We start from the raw sequence: 19055 nt of genomic DNA on the forward strand, positions 1-19055 counted from the left end.
TTGTGGTATTTTTAAAGTCATTCATTCACTTAATATATTTGTTCAAGTCCTATAATCTTTAAGTAAAGATCTTCATTTATATTTTGTCAAGTAAATATATTTATTTTGGTGTTTTCATCAGTATCTGGAAATTTCCTGCAATAAACAAAAAAGGAAAGTAGATATATTTTACATCCTTTTTTTTTAAGTAGCAATGCATGTCCCCTACCTGTTCCCCCCTCCCCGCTCGACACACAGTTTAAGTCCTAATCAGTATCTTTTCAAATGACATAGTTACTGAGAGGATACTTACTTAGCTTATAACTACCTGATTTTTTTCTACTCCTGGAACTAACAGGGAATATTATATTTAAGAATATGATCATTATAATTAGTTCACTGCATGCAATTTCCTCCTTTTCCATGGGAAAATGAAGATTTTGGCTAAGCATAATAGGTATATTTGATGAATATGTAAATATATATTTATATTGACTGTGGACAATCTCTTGTCACCTGTTTTATTTCTCAATTTGTGTGGTACAGGTAGTGCCATTAAGATGTTTCATATGCATCAAAAGTAGAATGCCTGGAAGACGATGGCGGTGTAATTACACAGTACATCATGAACGATCCAACTTTGGCATAGCTGAAGATTACTTCACAGTTTTGAATTAATCTGAATGACCTCAGCTTTATTGCTGTTGAGATTCCAGAAATGATAAAATGTCAAGTCATTGGAAATAAACCGACAGAACCTAAACAATCTGACATGACAAATGCATAGTTTCTCTGACTTGTTCCATATTCTGCAGACTTTATTACCAGCTGTAATATTTTATTAAGAAACACTTGTCTTAATGAACGTGTCTTCCACCTTACTAAAATATATGTCTGCTATGTAAAGAGTAGAAAATCCATTGCTCTGTATATTTGCATTTCACATGCACTAAAACTTAACACACACACAAAAATAAGTGGCGAATCATTGCTTTACTTTTATTTTATCTTAATTTTGAAGGGGTGCATGTTAGTGGAATGCTAGTAAATCCATCATTATTGGACAATGCTATCATTCCAATTTATCACAAGTTTTTCAATGCCATTAGATAAAAATGGAATTTGTTGGCATTCTCTATGCTGACAACTTAAAACAAAACACCATATTTAACTTAAATTGATAGAATACTACAAAGAATAGCTGTCTTTACATTTATTGTTACTAGCCCCATAAAATGTTCTTTTATAAGACATAAAGTTCATATCTCAGCATATTGTCTTGAAAAGGGGGCTTTTTCATCTGCAGTTTGAATTATCCGATGCCCTTTGGAATACCATTCAGTGCTTCATTCCCCCCCCACCCCCCATATTGGAGGACTTCAACTCTGGCTAAACTCTTCACCTTCACTAACCATAATCCGTTAGAGAGGACTCCAGGCTCTATCATTTTCATCGATGTGTAATTTCCTTTACTTTTGCTTTTAACCATCCAAATGTAAATGTAAAGCTAACTCATAAACCTAATATGTAACTTGATTTGGCTCTCATTGAATGGATTGGATGGAATAAGCAGAAATGTCCCCAGCCCTTTAAGTGAGATGTACATGTGTTCCTAAAATTCTCATACTACTCCTCTCCTTACGACTGACTCTCACTGTTTCACCCTTACCACTCCCACTGCTGGCCACATTTGAAGTTTGAAATCCACTATACTTGATGGCTCCCTAGCTCTCTGAACACTTGTTCAGTTATTTCCTTGATAATGTTTACCCCTAAGTTTCCTACTAAATGTCCTAATCAAGAAGGATTTCTGGCCAGGCGCGGTGGCTCACGCTTGTAATAGATGTGATTGATTTTTTTCTCACACCTTCCTGGAGAAAATAACCATAATATTGTAACATGATTTTTTAATGAACTTCCCTATGCAACAGACATTTATAGTAACTTCTTAATTTATTTTCCATAAATGTAACTAAAATCCTAAAATGAATGAATCACCATGGTTGATTTACCCATGGGAAAGAGCCATTCTAAATCCAGTAAGAGAAATTGAAAGTGGAACTCCAATATCAAAATGGAAACTTTAGATTTTTGTGTTTAGTTTTGTTTCTTAATTTTTATTTTCTCTCATTTTCTTTCCTCATTTTAATTTGAACAGACTGTTGTTAAATCCATTAATATTTGCTTTAATGAAATGTCAGTAAAAGAGCATGCACTATATCTTGATCTTGTGTCTCAGACTTCTAAAAATTCTACAAAACCTTAAAATAATGTCTATGTTTTTATTTTTTTGTAGAGTATGACAATTTTCCATGATTCTGAAATGTTTTATCTAAGTTTTGCTGATTCAGTATAAATTTCATAGTAATATAAATGCTCCACCTGGTGGTAAAAATAAGCATTTTACTTTTTTATCTTTCTTAATGCTATTAAAAAACTTCGGGAGACAGAACTTTATGATTTAAAATATCAGTAAAAGTACATAGAAAGGTGACAAGTTAAAATTTACTAAACATAAGCTGAATCTTAGTCTATAATATACTATATTTCAATCTATCATCGACTAGAATTTTGATTATACAGATTATCATTTTACAGGTTATTTTTAATCATGTATACTTATTGAAGTCATTAGTTTTAGGAAATATAACCTCAACTTTCTATATCTATATATCTATCACCTATCTATCTATCATCTGTCTATGTATCTATAACTTTTTATCTATGTCTTGCAACCTGTAGTATTAGTACCAATTAATTTCATGAATAGTCCCACCCTCCGATTTGATACGTGGTACACTTTTATGCCATGTAAGTGTGTAAAACAAGTCCTGCTAATAATTTTACTTTAGCATTCTCTACTATTTATAATGCCCAATTAAAATTCTAGAGCAGCACATATTGAAGAGAAGTGAAGTCATTTCTCCTAATCATAATCCTTAACTTGACAGCAAATTGCCTTTTCATTTTGCACTATAATGTTCTAAATGTGATTTACTTTCAGTAGACTCTATTTTTCAAGCCTTTTAATCTTACTATATCTCTTACTAACCCCAATGTCAATTCAAATTTTATATGTCTTATCAGGCATCTTCCACCTGAAAGTTCCTGAGTCTTCCCCTATTGGCTCAGCTATTGGAAGAATAAGAGCTGTGGATCCTGATTTTGGACAAAATGCAGAAATTGAATACAATATTGTTCCAGGAGATGGGGGAAATTTGTTTGACATCGTCACAGATGAGGATACACAAGAGGGAGTCATCAAATTGAAAAAGGTACATAGACAAATGTTTGGACAGTTGACTACTAAATAATAATTAAAGAAGATAAAAAATAAATATTAGAAATGACAAGTAATTTTAATTTTCTTTCAATTAGCAATAGAGTTGACCCTTGAACAATGTGGGAGTTGGGATACTGATACTCCATGCAGTCAAAAATCTGCATGTGTCTTTTGGATCCTCCAAAATTTCAGTACTAATAGCTTACTCTTGACCAGAAGCTTTACCAATCACATAAACATTTGACACATATTTTGTACGTTACACATAGTATGTACTGTATTCTTTTTTTTTTTTTTTTTTTTTGAGATGGAGTTGCGCTCTGTCACCCAGGCTGGAGTGCAGTGGTGAGATGTCGACTCGCTGCAACCTCTGCATCCCAGTTTCAAGGGATTCTCCTGCCTCAGACTCCTGAGTAGCTGGGATTACAGATGTGCACCACCACACCCAGCTAGTTTTCGTATTTTTAGTAGAGAGGATTTCACCATGTTGGTCAGGCTGGTCTCAAACTCCTGACCTCGTGATCCACCTGCCTCGGCCTCCCAAAGTGCTGGGATTACAGGTGTAAGCCATCACACCTGGCCGTATATACTGTATTCTTACAATAAAGTAAGCTAGAGAGGAGAAAATGTTATTAAGAAAATCATAAGGAAAAGGAAACATATTTACTATTTGTTAAGTGTTAGTGGATCATCATAAAGGTCTTCATCCTCATCATCTTCACATTGAGTAGGCTGAGGAGAAGGAGGAAGAGGAGGGGCTGGTATTGCTGTCTCAGGGATGGCAGAGGCAGAGGCAGAGGAAAATCCACGTGTAAGTGGCCCTGCCTGCACAGTCCAAACCCGTGTTGCTCAATAGTCAACTGTATTTTAAATTAAAAAAAAATAAAGATCTAGTGATGCTGAGTATTTACTTCTACAGGTGCTATTACTCTGTGGTTCAACTCTTACATATTTTATGTTGAACAATTAGGCCTGATAATTTGATGACATCATTTAAAAAGATTCTTATCAGAGTTTAATTGTAACCTAATTTTTTATTACTATAAATATAGACAAAAGATTAATTTAAAAACAAGACTGAGAAGTAACTCTAACCCCACCAGTCTTGATATTGAGCCTTTCTATGGCTCTTCTGAAGATATAAATACCTAATTCACCACAATGTTGGTTGATACCACAGTGGAGGCATACTGATGTGTGTAAGCTCTAATCACCTGAGAAGTAGAAGAAATGTGAAAGGTCAGTAATGGATGTGAGAGAGCTATAAGGAGGAAAGTGAAAAAGAATTACCAAGAAACAGAGAGAGAGAAAGACAGTGCTGGGAAGCTGTTTAGTGATGACATATGGATTAGAGCCAAAGAGGATTGCATAGGGCAAAGTTAGTTGAAATATTAGGAAGAAATTATTATTTACAATGTATGTAGTTTTGTCTTTAGTTGGGTGGTGACATGAAAGAGTCTGTTAATGTGAGAAAGAAAAATTATAACGGCATTTAAGGTGTGCTGATTTTTTCCATAATAGTGAGGCAAATTATAGGAATTTCCAATAGCAAAGTAAAGGCAGAAAAGTGAAGTTCATTTAATTCAGCCATTTTCTCCCCTTCTACAAAACACTCTATTTTGAAGAATTTTGAAGAATATACTCCAAACTGCAGTATACAATACTCATTTACTCATTGTAATTATTTTAACTAGAATAAATACTTTGCATTTAGTTCCATTAATCAGTCTGCCCCTCCCATATTTGCTCAGGAACTCTGAATTTTAACAAGGAAGCAATATATATGGTAATGCAAATACTCATAAAAAGAAACACATTTTTCAAATAGATTATCATATTTTTATTTCTACTATTGTGCAAAAATTACACTTAGTCTAGAAATTAATTTAACCCACATGATCCCACTCTATTAAATTAAGCATTTATGTTAAATTTGCAAAGTACAGTTAGAAAAATATGTCAAATTCTTATCAACTTTACTCCTTTATTGTTATTTAGTTTGTTTTTCTCTTTTTCTTTTAGTCCCAAATCAATGTAAAGTCTTCTCACTTAATTTTTTCCCTAAGAAGGTCTCCAACAAAGAAATCACATTTAAATGGGTTACAAACATCTATTCAAATGGAACAAACAAAAATAATAATATAAAAACTATTTTAAATTAAGAAGTCATAATATTTAAATACACAATTAAGTATACTTCCAAAGTAAAATTAAGGTACAAAAGATTCAATTCTAGATATACACTATATATATTTATGTTTATATACTTATTTATATTTAAGTATTATAACTATATTTTATATTCACACACATAGTTTTATGTTTATGTTTTCATTTTTATTTACACATATTTACCATCTATACCAATAAGTAATCAATGTCTAGGTGTTAATCTAGAAAAATGTATGCCATTCTTATTTATTTTTAACACAATTGAAAAAGGGATGGTTTAACAATAGTCCTTTATCTTATTATATCAAAACATATTGATCTTTGAAAGTAATCATTCAGTTATATAAGTTCAACTATCATGAAAGCAGTAAGAACATATCTGCCTTTTTCATTATGAAAGATCTACAGAGAATCAGTCATGTTATTTATTTTTTGTATTTATTGTGTTTAATTTTTTTTAGAATTTTTATAGTTCTTAACTGGATTAAAATTGAGATATGCAAAATTATATAATACCTTTATTAAAATAGATTTAGATATAGTAGATAATCTTGAAAGTATATCTGCAAATAAAAACACACACACACACACATTCTGGTAGATAATCTTGAAAGTATATCTGCAAATTAACTCACACACACACTTCTCTTTTCTCCTGCAGTGGATAAATTATTGTAGTCCATTTTACTGGCCTGAAATTCATTATTTAAGTAAAGCTCGATGTCCATAACTTTCACTACTTCATTCAACAGGTATTTTGGAAGTAGCCACTGTTTTTCAGACTCCACTGTGGAGATAGGGCAGTGAACTCAACAGACACACTCCCTGCATCCATACAGCTTCCATTCCACTGAGGACATCAGAAAATAAACAAGCAAATTAGAAATCACTTTCAGCAGTGATGAATTCAAGCTAGAAAGACTAAAAGCAGGGTGAAGGGGTAAAAGGCATATGGAGGGTGTAGGGTATCTTACAGTGAGGTCAAAAATAAAAAAAGACTTCTCTATTAGAAGAGAATATGAGCAAAAACCTGACCATGTGGTATTTGGGTGATGTGAGTTCCTAAAAGTTTGAGCAGCAATTTCAAAATCTCTGAATTGGGAGCATACTAGGCAAGAAGGCCAGTGGGGCTGGAATGCAGTGAAGGAAAAGGGCCTTGGCCAGAGATGACAGGCTCGCCAGGGAGAGCCTTGTAGACCAGGCAAAGATGTTGAATTATTAACAGATCATGATATAGAGAGCCCATGTGAGTGTAGATCTAGATCACTTTTACTCTTTTATTTATTTTTATTTATTTATTTTGATATGGAGTTTTGCTCTTGTTGCCCAGGCTGGAGTACAATGGGGGGATCTCAGCTCACTGCAACCTCTGTCTCCTGGGTTCAAGTGATTATCCTGCCTCAGCCTCCCAAGCAGCTGGGATTACAGGTGCCTGCCAACACGCCTAGTTAATTTTTTGCATTTTTAGTAGAGACGGGGGTTTCACCATGTTGGTCAGGCTGGTCTTGAACTCCTGACCTCAGGTGATCTACCCGCCTTGGCCTCCCAAAGTGCTGGGATTACAGGCATGAGCCACCACACCTGGCCTCAACTTACTCTTGTAGACCCAAGTGACTCTGGTTGTCTTAAGAGAATAATAACTAGGAAATAATGAGAGCAATAGCTCAGTTAAGAGACCATAGAAGTAAGCCGGGAAACAGATAGAAATGTGGAACGTGATGGTATAGCAACAGAGATGGTGAGAGATTGTGAGATTCTAAATAAATTTTAAAGGAACAGCCAAAACATATTTGTATAAATATTATCATCATCTGGTAAATTACACCAAGCATTTGAGGACTTCAGAGCCTAATAAAACACATAGATTTTCTTTCAGTGTTGTAATTTGCTTTCATCTCTAAATATGGATCCACTAGAGGCAATCTCCTATGCTAACCTAGTGTTCTATTAGAAAGAAAATTGTAGCCTGCACCCTACATCTATTGACTCTTTAAAAAATAACTCAAGAGGACATTTTTGTAATGAAACTTAAAAACTATCCATCTATCTATTGTGTATACTGTATCGTGTATTGTGTTTATATGCACACATGTACATAGATGCATTACTCAATTAAACATGATAGTATGACTTAATAAAAATGTGAGAAAATATCTCATTGAATAAAGCCCATAAAAATTCAAAATCAATTGAAACACTACAACCATTTTTTAAGTACAGAATGCTTTTGGGTAAAGGCTGTAAAATAGTACTATACTCAAGCATATATTCAATAAGTTCTCAGAAAACTTTATCTTGCAATTATCATTAGGAATCTTAGAGAATTAGGTGTATCTCAATAACTGTGTATGTAAACATCAACAGTAGTGTTGCAGATCCAGAATGATCTTAAATTATTTGTTAAGGTTTTCCCTTCAATATTGCAATACAAGAATTCTGCTATAAAATCAGATTCATACAGAAATTACATTCTAAGTATACTAAATGCATTTAGAAAGTCCCAAATATATACTCTACATTTGAATATGTAGTCCTTTTTTAAACACCAGTTATTTTAATTTTTTAGCTAACAGATTTTGAACTGCAATAGAGGAATGAAGCATGATATGTTTTGTTTTCAGAGTTTTTCTTTTTTTAACGCACTTAAGAATACATTAAAATGCTAATGATCTGAAGCACATATTGTTATTACTGTTTTATCTTCAAAATCTTTTATTTGCTTTTCTTTCACTATTTTCTCCTCTGTCTATTTCCTGGGAGGGCTTGAGGAAACAAAAATGATGGTCAGGTTTAGATGAACTGAGAGGACTGAAGAAAGGCATTTTTATTTATTTTATTAACCTTAACTTTGATTCACTTTATGAGCCCTGTGACAGAATGCCATTTCACTGCGACACTTTGAATTCAGAGGAACATTATGAAGCTTTATAAATTGCTCCAAGGCATGAGATATTGGTAAAACAAAACAAAACAAAATAAAAACTGCTTTTATTCCACCCTCACATCCTACCACTCTGAGAAAACTATAAAAAAAAAAACAAAAAAAAAAAAAAAAAAAAAAAACTTGTCCTATATGGTGTTGGGTATTATAGCAATAAAACACTAATAAAATCAGAATAAAGTTTTTTTAAAAATTCAAATTGTCTAGAAATTAGGAGGTGAGCTACATTTACAATGACAGAATAAGAGTTTTAAAATTCAATGTCTTCATTCTTAGTGAGAACCTAAATGAAATTTGTGTTTAGTCACTAGTGTTTTTTTGCTACTGAATAAATGGGAATAAAATATATACTTCTTATATATAAATATGGATAGTAAGTTACATGAATTAAAAGTTTTCCAGGACTCAAAATCTAAATATGGTTATAGAAGCACTTGAATTTTCTCCAAAGTGATTGCAAAATTTAAATAATTAAAATAATTAAGTGAATACTTAAGTTATCCAAAATAATAATTTAATATCTTGTATAATTTTTCAAACAGTTCTCTATCATTTCTACAAAAGTTTCTCTTAGAAACTGTTTAAAAAGAAGAGTGGTGAAGTGATTTCCTATTTTTTTTTTTTTTAAAGTAAAGCTTTTTTGGAATTAAAAACAGTGCTTACCATTTTGATGTTACTTGGCAATATTAGTTTATTTCAAATTAACATAACTGTGTGATCACATTAAATCCAAAGCAGAATTTTTCTTTTTCCTTAAAAACATATGAGATAAATGATCTTACTCTTCACAAGGAGCCTTTTAACAAATAGGCTAAGGTACCAATTGGTCTTACTGAGCATTTATACTTTATACTTACCCGTTAATCAGTAAAACTCTTTCTTTTTTCACTCATTAACAAATGAGTTCACGTCATATGATTTGGTAGCATAGCACCATCATGTGGTTAATTTTTGAATAACTCTTAAGAACAAAATGATAATAAAATTTGGAATATTTTACATAGCCAAACATATATGCCTCAATTTAAGTTTAAAATAATGCTATTTTTAGCCACACTAATGTACCTAGTTAAGGAAACAACACGTGAATGCTGTTGTTTCTATAAATATTATGTTTCTGTTTTTCTAAATATTTGTCTTCACCTTCTTTTGTAATACCTTACCTAGTTTCCCTAAACAGTCTCATCAACTGTAACTTAGCCCCAAATCAACGTAACCACTGCAGATTTTTCTACAGTCTTGTAGACAGTTCTAACTGCACATGCCATAGACTTTTCAAACTCACTGTCTAAAGCTGAGTTCTTTCTTTATTCCCAACAAAAGTCTGCCTACTCATGTTTTCTCCTTTCCAGTTTCTTAAAGCAAAAATCTATGATTTTTCTAACGCTGCTTCCATTCCTATTGACGTCCCCTTGCCAAATAGGGCACAAAGGCTGGTTGCTGATTTTTCCAGAACTCAGGTTAAAATTTTCCTTTCTCCACCTATGAATTTGCCATACAATCCTCTTCCTGACTCCTTTTTGACACTGCAATGGCTATTTTCCCAGCCTCACACGTTATTTTCCTCCAAATAATCTTTTTATTCATGGGGGAATGAAAGAAATCTATTTAGACGTTTAGATAGAAACATGTTCATCTTACTTAAATCCGTTTCTGGTCCTATTGATAGAAAGATAAAAATCAAACAGTGCATTTTCTATTACTGTCTTCTGTACACACACACATATACATGCATGCTCATATGCACAAGCTACATTCCAAGTACAGCAAATTCATTGCGATGTCTACCAATGGTATTGTGGTTCTCCTCCTTCTGCATAGAACTCCCTGTCCTATATAAGTATCTTCGTGAATTCTTATATGTTCTTTAACATTTTTTTCTCCCTTGCTTCTCAACAAAGGCCTCCTAGAGTCCCTCAGGCAAAGCTGACCACTGCTTTATTTTGTCCCCAAATGTCAACATTTCTGTCAAAGCATCTATGATACTTACATGGCTCTCAGATTTAAAATACAACTGATTCCTCCTGCTATATTTTAAGCCCCTGGAGGCACTTTTCCATATCTGTGTTTGTTTCCCCATCAGTAAAGGAAATGCCTGAAATATATAAGATGTTTAAAATTGTTGTCAACTAAAAGAACAAATGTTTAAAATTGTTGTCAACTAAAAGAACAAATATCTTCTGTTGGTTTACTGTTTTCATTTCTGATGCATTATTTTTCTTTTTACTCACATAGTATGTAAAGTTTGGAACGTTTTGCAAAGAATTTAGAAAAATATGTTTTACTGATTCTACAGATAGGGAACTTGAAGTTCAAAGGAGATAATTTTTCAAAGTCACACAGCTTGCTGTAAATCATAGTATATGTTTAGAAAGAGTATACTTCCAATTATTGTGTACAACAATGCATGTTAGAAAAGATAATTGGCCTCCCCAATAGTCATGATTTATACTGTATGTGTATGACACATATATTTTATTTCAGCATTTATAATATCTGATGAAACCCTCTGTAATTTTTTAGGGAAATATCACTAAAAACCTATGTCTAGAAGCACTAGCATTTCTTGCAATTCTTTTTTGTTTTGTTTTGTTTGTTTGTCTTTTTATTTTGGTTACTAAATTTATTCCAAAAATTGCTACTAAAATACAGGCATTACTATAATGACCATGATTCTTAAGACAATTTGTTAATAACTATGAAAATTTTGCAGAGTTGCAAAACACTAAAGTATAGTAATAACTTGTCCACAGAAAAATTAAGTGCATTTCTAATAAATAGTTTTGTTACAAATATTTTTAAGGTAAGTTATATAAAATGGATCTTTCTTCATTCAAATGTTTTTGTTTACAAACACTTTTTGCCTAGTAATTCTGTCTTTCTTATAAGCATATATATTATTAATTTTCTAACAAATGGTGTTGAAATTTTGTCCAAACTAAAATCTACGTTTTAAAACTTACTACATTTCATTGTTTTTCCCTTTGTAACAGGGACATTCTCACCTCCTATAGTGGCAACTTTTGTTCATCAAATGCAAGCTTTTTTATATAAAATATTGAGTTGCAACCTTTTGTCAATGATGATGAGATATGCATAAACTCTCCCACATCTCTTCCCAGACAAGAATTGACTACTATATTGATCATAAAACTAAGTTTTAGGAAACCTGCTTTTTCATTAAAATGATGCTTGTTCTGAACATCTTATCTTTATTGTTCAGCCTAGTGTAATAAACCTGTTTATAAGAGCTTGGTCCTAGTGTCTGTGCATCCTGGTGCAGCCTGGTATAAATCTGTTTTCTAACTGCTTGTCTTAGAAAAAATCTAGTCTGTTTCAGATAAGCCTACATCCTCGGATCATTTGCATTCATTGACGGTATTCCTTCCCATTGCCTATTAAGACCTACTAGATAATTGAGATTGTAGAGCCTTATCACTCAAGGATGTATTTTCCTAAAAGTGATGGCTTTACTGTGTTGGTAAAAATAATATAGGCTTACTATAAAAAATTGAAGTAATACAGAAGAATAAAAAGTAAAGAGGGACAAAACCACAGCTATAGTGAGTCATAATATGGCATAACTGGTTCCTTTGCTCAGGGCCTTTTGGGCGAAAATCAAGGTGTGATTGGGGCTATGATCCAATCTGAGTCTTGGAGTCTTTTGTAACCTTACTGGTTCCTAGCAGAGCCAGTTCCTTCTGGCTGTTTGTTTTGTATTGTTGTTGTGTGTTTGTTTTGTTTTGTTTGCTTTTGCAGTAGTTACTACTTCCTTGTGGCTCTTATGACAATTTTGTTAGCTCTTGCCAAATACCAGGTTTCAGTTCCCACAGGCACCCCTTGAGCACTTGCCACTTGCCACATAATCTCTTATGATGACAAATTTACTTCTTATAAGGCAGGACGAAAAGCATCTGCATCACCCCTTTCTTTTAAGGGGTCTCCTGGTTAGATCACCCCTCTCAGGTAAAATCTCCTTAATTAACTCAATGTCAAGTGATTAGGGACCCTAATTATATCTGCACAACTTATTTTTCCATAAAACTTAATAAGTTTATGTGAGCAAGATGTCATTTAATTTACAGGCCTCTCACACAATGAATGGAAGAGTCATTGCACACAGAGTATAGGTCACTGGGGGCAGGAATATTGGGAGCATCTTAGAATTCTGCCTGCTGCAGCTATCATTTTTTCAAATTCCTCAAAATATCTATAACCATAGCTATCCATTTCCACTCAACATTATCTGGAAGCATGAGGAGCCCTGGAAGAGCCCAGGCAGCTATTCTCTTATAATTTATGCCAAAAAAAATTGCTATTTCCCTTTGAAATGAGAAAATCCTTTGGCACTTAACATTTCATTTAGTTTTTTGTGACCTGGACTTCAGCAATGTAAGAACAGAGAAAGTAGTGCTATAATAGCCCAATGGGCTCTTCCTGCCCATCGCACAGACAAAACCAATTCTCTGAGACCACGGTACTGCAGTAAAGAGCTTACCTGACACTAGGCTAGCCATGTGGAAGACAGAGTTGTTACTCAGATCAGTCTCCCTGAAGGCCCAGAGGTTAAGGTTTTCCAAGGATAGTTTGGTGGGCAAGGGACTAGCAAATGGGTGCTGCAGATGATTGGTTGGGGATGTCATCATAAGGGTGTAAAATATAGTGCCCCCATGCTGAGTCCATCTCTGGGCAAGGAGCCATAGGACTGGTTGAGTCATATGCCATAAATCTGGGTGGGGTTAGAGTGAAAAACATCTCAAAAGACCAATCTTAGATTCTGCAATAGTGATGTTATCTGTAGGAGCAATTAGGGAAGTTACAAATCTTATGACCTCCGTTCACATGATTTCTGAGCAGTAAGAGATTATAGAAACTACCTACATTTTAGCAGCATTCAGGCCACTATCATAATCCTAATCTCGTGGCCTTTCTTTAGTTTTGCAAACATGGTTTTGGCCCAGGAACAAGGAGGGGATCAGTTATAGGGAAGGACTGCTATCATCCTTGGTTCAAAGTTAAAGAAGTATAAACTAAATTCCATAGTTAGCTTGGGCTATGCTGGGGAATGAGCCAAGATTGCCAGCCTGTGAGGCTAGAAGCAAGATGGAGTCCGCCATGCTAGACTTCCCTCACTGTCATAATCTTTGCAAAGGTGTTTTCAGTGTGGGAGATACAGGCTCTTGGGCCACAAAAGATTTGCTGAAAAATTACTGACATGAGGCAGATTGATTAATAGGAGAAAAAGCAAACAAATTATTTAACGTGTATACACAGGTGCCTTCAGAATGAAGACCCAATTTCCCAATAAGTTACAGAATCTAATCACCATCTCAAGGTGACAGAAAGAATCGTGGCCCAGAGCATGGACAAAACCAGGTTGTCTTGGTAAATCACGTTTAGTGGCAAGAAAGGTTATGAGAGGGAGAAAGGAAGTGGCTTGGCTAGCAAAGCCACTTGTTACGTAAATGAAACCTCCCTCAGAGAAAATAGATGATATTTATTTTCAGACTTTTAAAATTGTCAGGCTCTCATTGGCTCCTAGGTCTGGGAAAGGCATAGAAAAGACCTGCCTACATTGATGGGAATTCTTTACAGATGCAATTTTTCTCCCACAAAAGACAGCTTTGTAAGGCCACTTATATTTTCTGGCCCTGTGGCAGACATTTCAAAATACATCAGAGAAATATATTGGAGGGTAAAATATTTTTTATTTCCTTCAGTGGCAAAAACCAAAGAAGCAAAATTTCCCCCTTCCCCAATTCCTCCCTTGAGTCTCTGAAGAGCAATTGAGTATACCATATTTCATTTCTCTATAGTTGTGGTTCTTACTGCACAACTCAATTAGATGAATTGTTTCTTGAACATTCTGGTGCCACCAATCTTCCCTTATAGAAACGACCTAAAGAGAAAGAAGCTGCTGAACTAAATTCTCTTTAGTCAATCATTTCTTCCCCTTAGAGAGGTTCATAACCATTAAATGGGCTCCAAGCAATGCCACAAAGTTTTCTATTTATTGTGCAAGAAATAAATTAGTTCAACCTCACAATAATGTATGTCTATCATAGAATATGATTCATTTTTAGCACTGAAAGTAATCCTATTTATTCTATATTTATTTCAAATGCTGGGATTTTTATTGATTGTGAAACTAAAGTACATTCCCCCCAAAAATGGAGGGTAGTCAGTCAGATGTGTAGGTAAAGTCAATTAGAGAGATATCACTGCTGATTCTCTTTGCGCTTTCTGAGCTATATACCATTTTGTAAAGTGGGATTGCCTACAGGTCAGGGTCACGAAGAAGCAAGGAGACTATGGTGGCATTTCTCTTACAATTTTCTTTAGTTCTTTGATCACTACAGGCTATAAGTTTTCCGTTGCAAAAAATCTGTACGTACAGGATTCTTTTATCTTACTCTGTCTCCCTGACAACCAGATATTTGCCTGCTGTGATAGGTCAGGGGTTCTTAAAAGGCATGGAATACATCTCATCTCTTTTAAAGGTTTCAAAATTCTCCTTTCATGTCTGGCTTGAAAAAGAGTTACCTGTAGAGAGTCAAGATTATCCAGATAACAGTAGTGTGTAATCAAGTAGGAAAAAAAATTAAGACCTTATCTAGAGAGAATTTGCCAAATCATATAGATAATAAGAAGTATTTCAACATATGAGAAGGTAGAGAGGGAAATGGGGAATGACTGGTACAAACGTTTACATTCTAAGATAGAAGTTAATTTCTGCCTAAAAAAGGGAGTGAGTATGAGCCAGGTCAGCTCAATTTGCTTTCTAGGCAAAAGGAACCCTAAGGTGATAAAAATCAAAGTAGTCTTACACTACAAGTTAACGATACCTAACATAGACAACTTATATTGTTTAACACTTATAGAGCATTTAGAGTTTGGAAAAACAGAAAATATATTTTTATATGTTCCTTAATTTGAATTAGCTAGTGCACGATTCTATCTTATACATCATTCTCTCTCCGACATCTTCTAACATATTCAATTTCTCTTAAACATACATAGTTATAGAGAACTTGGTACTTCTTCAAACTCACTCATTAAGCAAGATGGCAATATTCTGTAATTTGTTGAATGAATCGAGAGGCAAGTCTTGTCTTTTCATCTTTTCATCCTTACAGGATGCATCTCAAGCCTTGCCACCACGTAAAACATCTACGTGTGTGTGTGTGTGTGTGTGTGTGTATTTTTAATTCACTATGGAATGATTTTATTTATTAGAGGTTTTCTCCTTTTTCTAACCTAAATTTACTCTCATTAATAACTCAAATTACTATTAATTCACCACTCAGAGGCATAAAGAATAATCTTAAGTAATGTCAACATAATGGCCCTTCAAGTATTTGAAAATGTGTGTCTTTCCTTGCAGTGGCAGTAATTGTAGTGGTTTCTTATTTTTGGCTTTGGTAATATTTTATCATTCCAGTCTTGGAACAAGTTGTCTTTTCTTGAGTCTGATTTCTTTAACTAACAAAACACAGTATTCAAGCTTTAGGCTGATCAAAGGAGCATCACTGGGCAATCCTCTCTCTTATTTTCAGATATTACACTTCTATTCATGTCATCAAAGGCCATATTATCAACCATCGCATATTATGCCTGCTATTATTTGCTTATATAGGTATTAAGAGAAATCAAAATTTCCAACAGGAGAAACATGAAAATGAAAGGAAATCAGTATTATAAGTTAACAGGTATGAGGTGAGCAAATTAAAATATAGAAAGGTAAAAAGAAAACTGATTACATAGCGGGTAAACACATGAATAAAAATATGATAAATAAAAGGAGTACCTACAGGGAATTAATAAATATAGTTCCTGCCGCATAAAAAAGTACAGTGAAAGAGACTGATGTCATATTCAAGTGAAATTGCTGTTTTGTTATAATACATTTCATGAAATTGTGAGTTTTTGAAGATTTAAAAGTGTTTTTTTTTTTTTATTCCTCAGAGGAAATGCATAAAACAGCAATCATATCTTAGAAGGAGAAAAATATCCATCCTTCCTTTATTTTCCCCAGGTGTACTACAGTAAAGGAACAGGTACTGACACAGCATTTAGCAACTTATTGGGGTCAGACTTGAGGGAATTCCTTTAGAAAACATAAATTTTTAAAGGTCCCAGAAAATCACCGTGTTAATCTTAAATTCGTGTTGTCTCAGATTTTCTTAGATGATCAGAGGCCAGAGCCATTGACCTTAAAATTTTCACTTAAACAGAGCACCACAGCAGCACCATATTTCAGGATTAGTATATTTTCAGTTATTGCAGGCATAAAATTAATATTTACAGTGAGGGTGCAAATAAGGAGTGATAAGCTAAAATTGAGCATCCATGACTCCATAGAAAATGACTTCCTATATTATGTTTCACAGCCTTCTCTAATTTAGTCACATATATTAATATATAAAGCCACAATTCTTGGTAATGTGTATTGATGATGCATTAGAGTGCCCATAATTTATATATACAGTTCTGAGAACACACACACACACAAAAACTCTTTTTAAATTTGCACTATGTATGCTTTTAAATACTGATACAGACATTTACTAGTAAAAAAAAAAAGACCTAGACATCCAAAAGTATTTAACATAAGATGCCATAAAATAAGACAACAAAATATGGAGTTTTCATGGGACCACTTTTCCAATACAAATTTGCAGCTAGAATCTAGAATATCTTCAGTGATCCTATTTCATTTTTTTGTTTATCATTGCTTTGTTCCACTAGATGTCAGTATTGGATAAGAGCAGAGAAATGCTTCCCTGAACATCTGTTCTCTTGCTGTTTTAACTTTGCTCATATAAAATGATTAAGCCCTACCTAGCATGTATGTTTGCACGTAAATGATGTGATTTTTTTAAACATATGTAACTGATGATCTTTACAAGTTAACCAGAAACTTCTACATGGACGTGATTCTTTTCTTAAAATGTTTACCTTGCGCCTGTAATCCCAGCACTTTGGGAGGCCGAGGTGGGTGGATCACCTGAGGTCAGGAATTCAAGACCAGCCTGGCCAACATGTTGAAACCCCGCCTCTACTTAAAATACAAAAATTAGCCGGGCATGGTGGCGGGCGCTTGTAGTCCCAGATACTCAGGAGGCTGAGGCAGGAGAACCGCTTGAACCCCAGAGGTGGAGGTTGCAGTAAGCTGAGATCACACCACTGAGTTCCAGCCTGGGAGAGAGGGAGAGACTCTGTCTCAAAAAAAAAAAAAAGGTTTGCCTTGTGCTGCCCTTACCCACTAATTATGAAGAAAAATGAAAATTTTAAACCAGTACAATTGATAATAACTTGCAAATTGCTCTGAAGTAATGTTCACCATTTCTGCCACATTCTATATGAATTTACTCCTTATTCTTAATTTGTCCTCACTACAGCCTTTAGATTTTGAAACAAAGAAGGCATACACTTTCAAAGTTGAGGCTTCCAACCTTTACCTTGACCACCGGTTTCACTCGGCGGGCCCTTTCAAAGACACAGCCACGGTGAAGATCAGCGTGCTGGACGTGGATGAGCCGCCGGTTTTCAGCAAGCCGCTCTACACCATGGAGGTTTACGAAGACACTCCGGTAGGGACGATCATTGGCGCTGTCACTGCTCAAGACCTGGATGTAGGCAGCAGTGCTGTTAGGTGAGAAAAAGAAACATTTTCTTTTCTATGTCTCAGGAAAACAGAACAAAACAAGAACAAAAACAAGAAAACCAATTATCTGTCCAAAACTGCATGATGATTTAATTACAGAACATGATGCTTGAAAACATAATGACTTTACATAAGAACAGAGGAAATGTTATAGGATTGGGGCGGAATATGTTATCAACTATTGCAACAGTGTTTACTAGTGGTGTTATAACCACTGGAGGTCTGATTCTCATGTCACTCAAGGTAACAAATCTCAACTCTTCATGTATAAACGGGATTTAGTAATATAACCTTTTAGAGAAAGAGTCTCATAATTAGTAATATTAAGGTAGTTTGGAAGTGCCTAGAGTATAATAGACATTAATACATTTTATAATTACTCTAAAATTTGTGACCCCTTACCCAAAGTTAGTGTTTGAAAAAGTTATTGCAATTTGCATGTCATTTTTTCCAGTGTAACAAACGTGTGTACTGGGGTTGAGGTGAAATGAGTAGAGACACAGTTAGAGTCAGTCACAGAGTAAAATGAATGTATGGAATTGCTCAAAGCAAACACTTTGCAAGAAGCTGCTTCCTGCTCATCTGTCTCCCACTCTCTCTCTCTCTCAACACGTAAAGTCCACTAGTACTATCAAGACATAATACAATTTCCCTTTTCCTCATTTATGCATTGACCCAGCAGTATGTTTTGAGACTTTATTTCCCATTCATTCTATTGTATGCTTGAATTTTCTGCCGCGTGCCTACAGCTGTTGGGAAACCAGTTAAAAGACAAGTATGAGATTTGTTCCTGAATCTTCTGTCCCGAAAGAAGCTTAGTATGCAAGAACCAAAATAAGAAAACATTAAGCAGGTTTTTAAAGCAAAAACACTTTATTCTATTGACATACAACAGACAAATATCTTGCAAGATTTTACACCATGTGGCAAGTAAAGAATAAAACAACAGATCAAGTATTCAGTAGTATCCTTAACACAGTAATTGCATATAGTGACATCTCAGGAAATGGCTT

The 19055-nt window shown here is 34.3% G+C and overlaps 1 protein-coding gene across 5 annotated transcripts in view; it reads left to right on the forward strand.

Moving 5' to 3' along the window:
- The window catches only part of CDH12 (cadherin 12), a 1055333-nt gene that overhangs the window by 987485 nt on the left and 48793 nt on the right, over window positions 1-19055 (forward strand). For all 5 annotated transcript variants that reach the window (XM_055246743.2, XM_063619573.1, XM_055246745.2 and 2 more), the window contains 2 exons: window positions 3067-3254; window positions 17777-18030. In XM_055246743.2, the coding sequence (XP_055102718.1) occupies window positions 3067-3254; window positions 17777-18030 (442 nt within the window). The remainder of the gene's footprint in view (window positions 1-3066; window positions 3255-17776; window positions 18031-19055) is intronic.

Source organism: Symphalangus syndactylus, chromosome 16 (assembly GCF_028878055.3).
Source record: "Symphalangus syndactylus isolate Jambi chromosome 16, NHGRI_mSymSyn1-v2.1_pri, whole genome shotgun sequence".
Classification (NCBI taxonomy): domain Eukaryota; kingdom Metazoa; phylum Chordata; class Mammalia; order Primates; family Hylobatidae; genus Symphalangus; species Symphalangus syndactylus.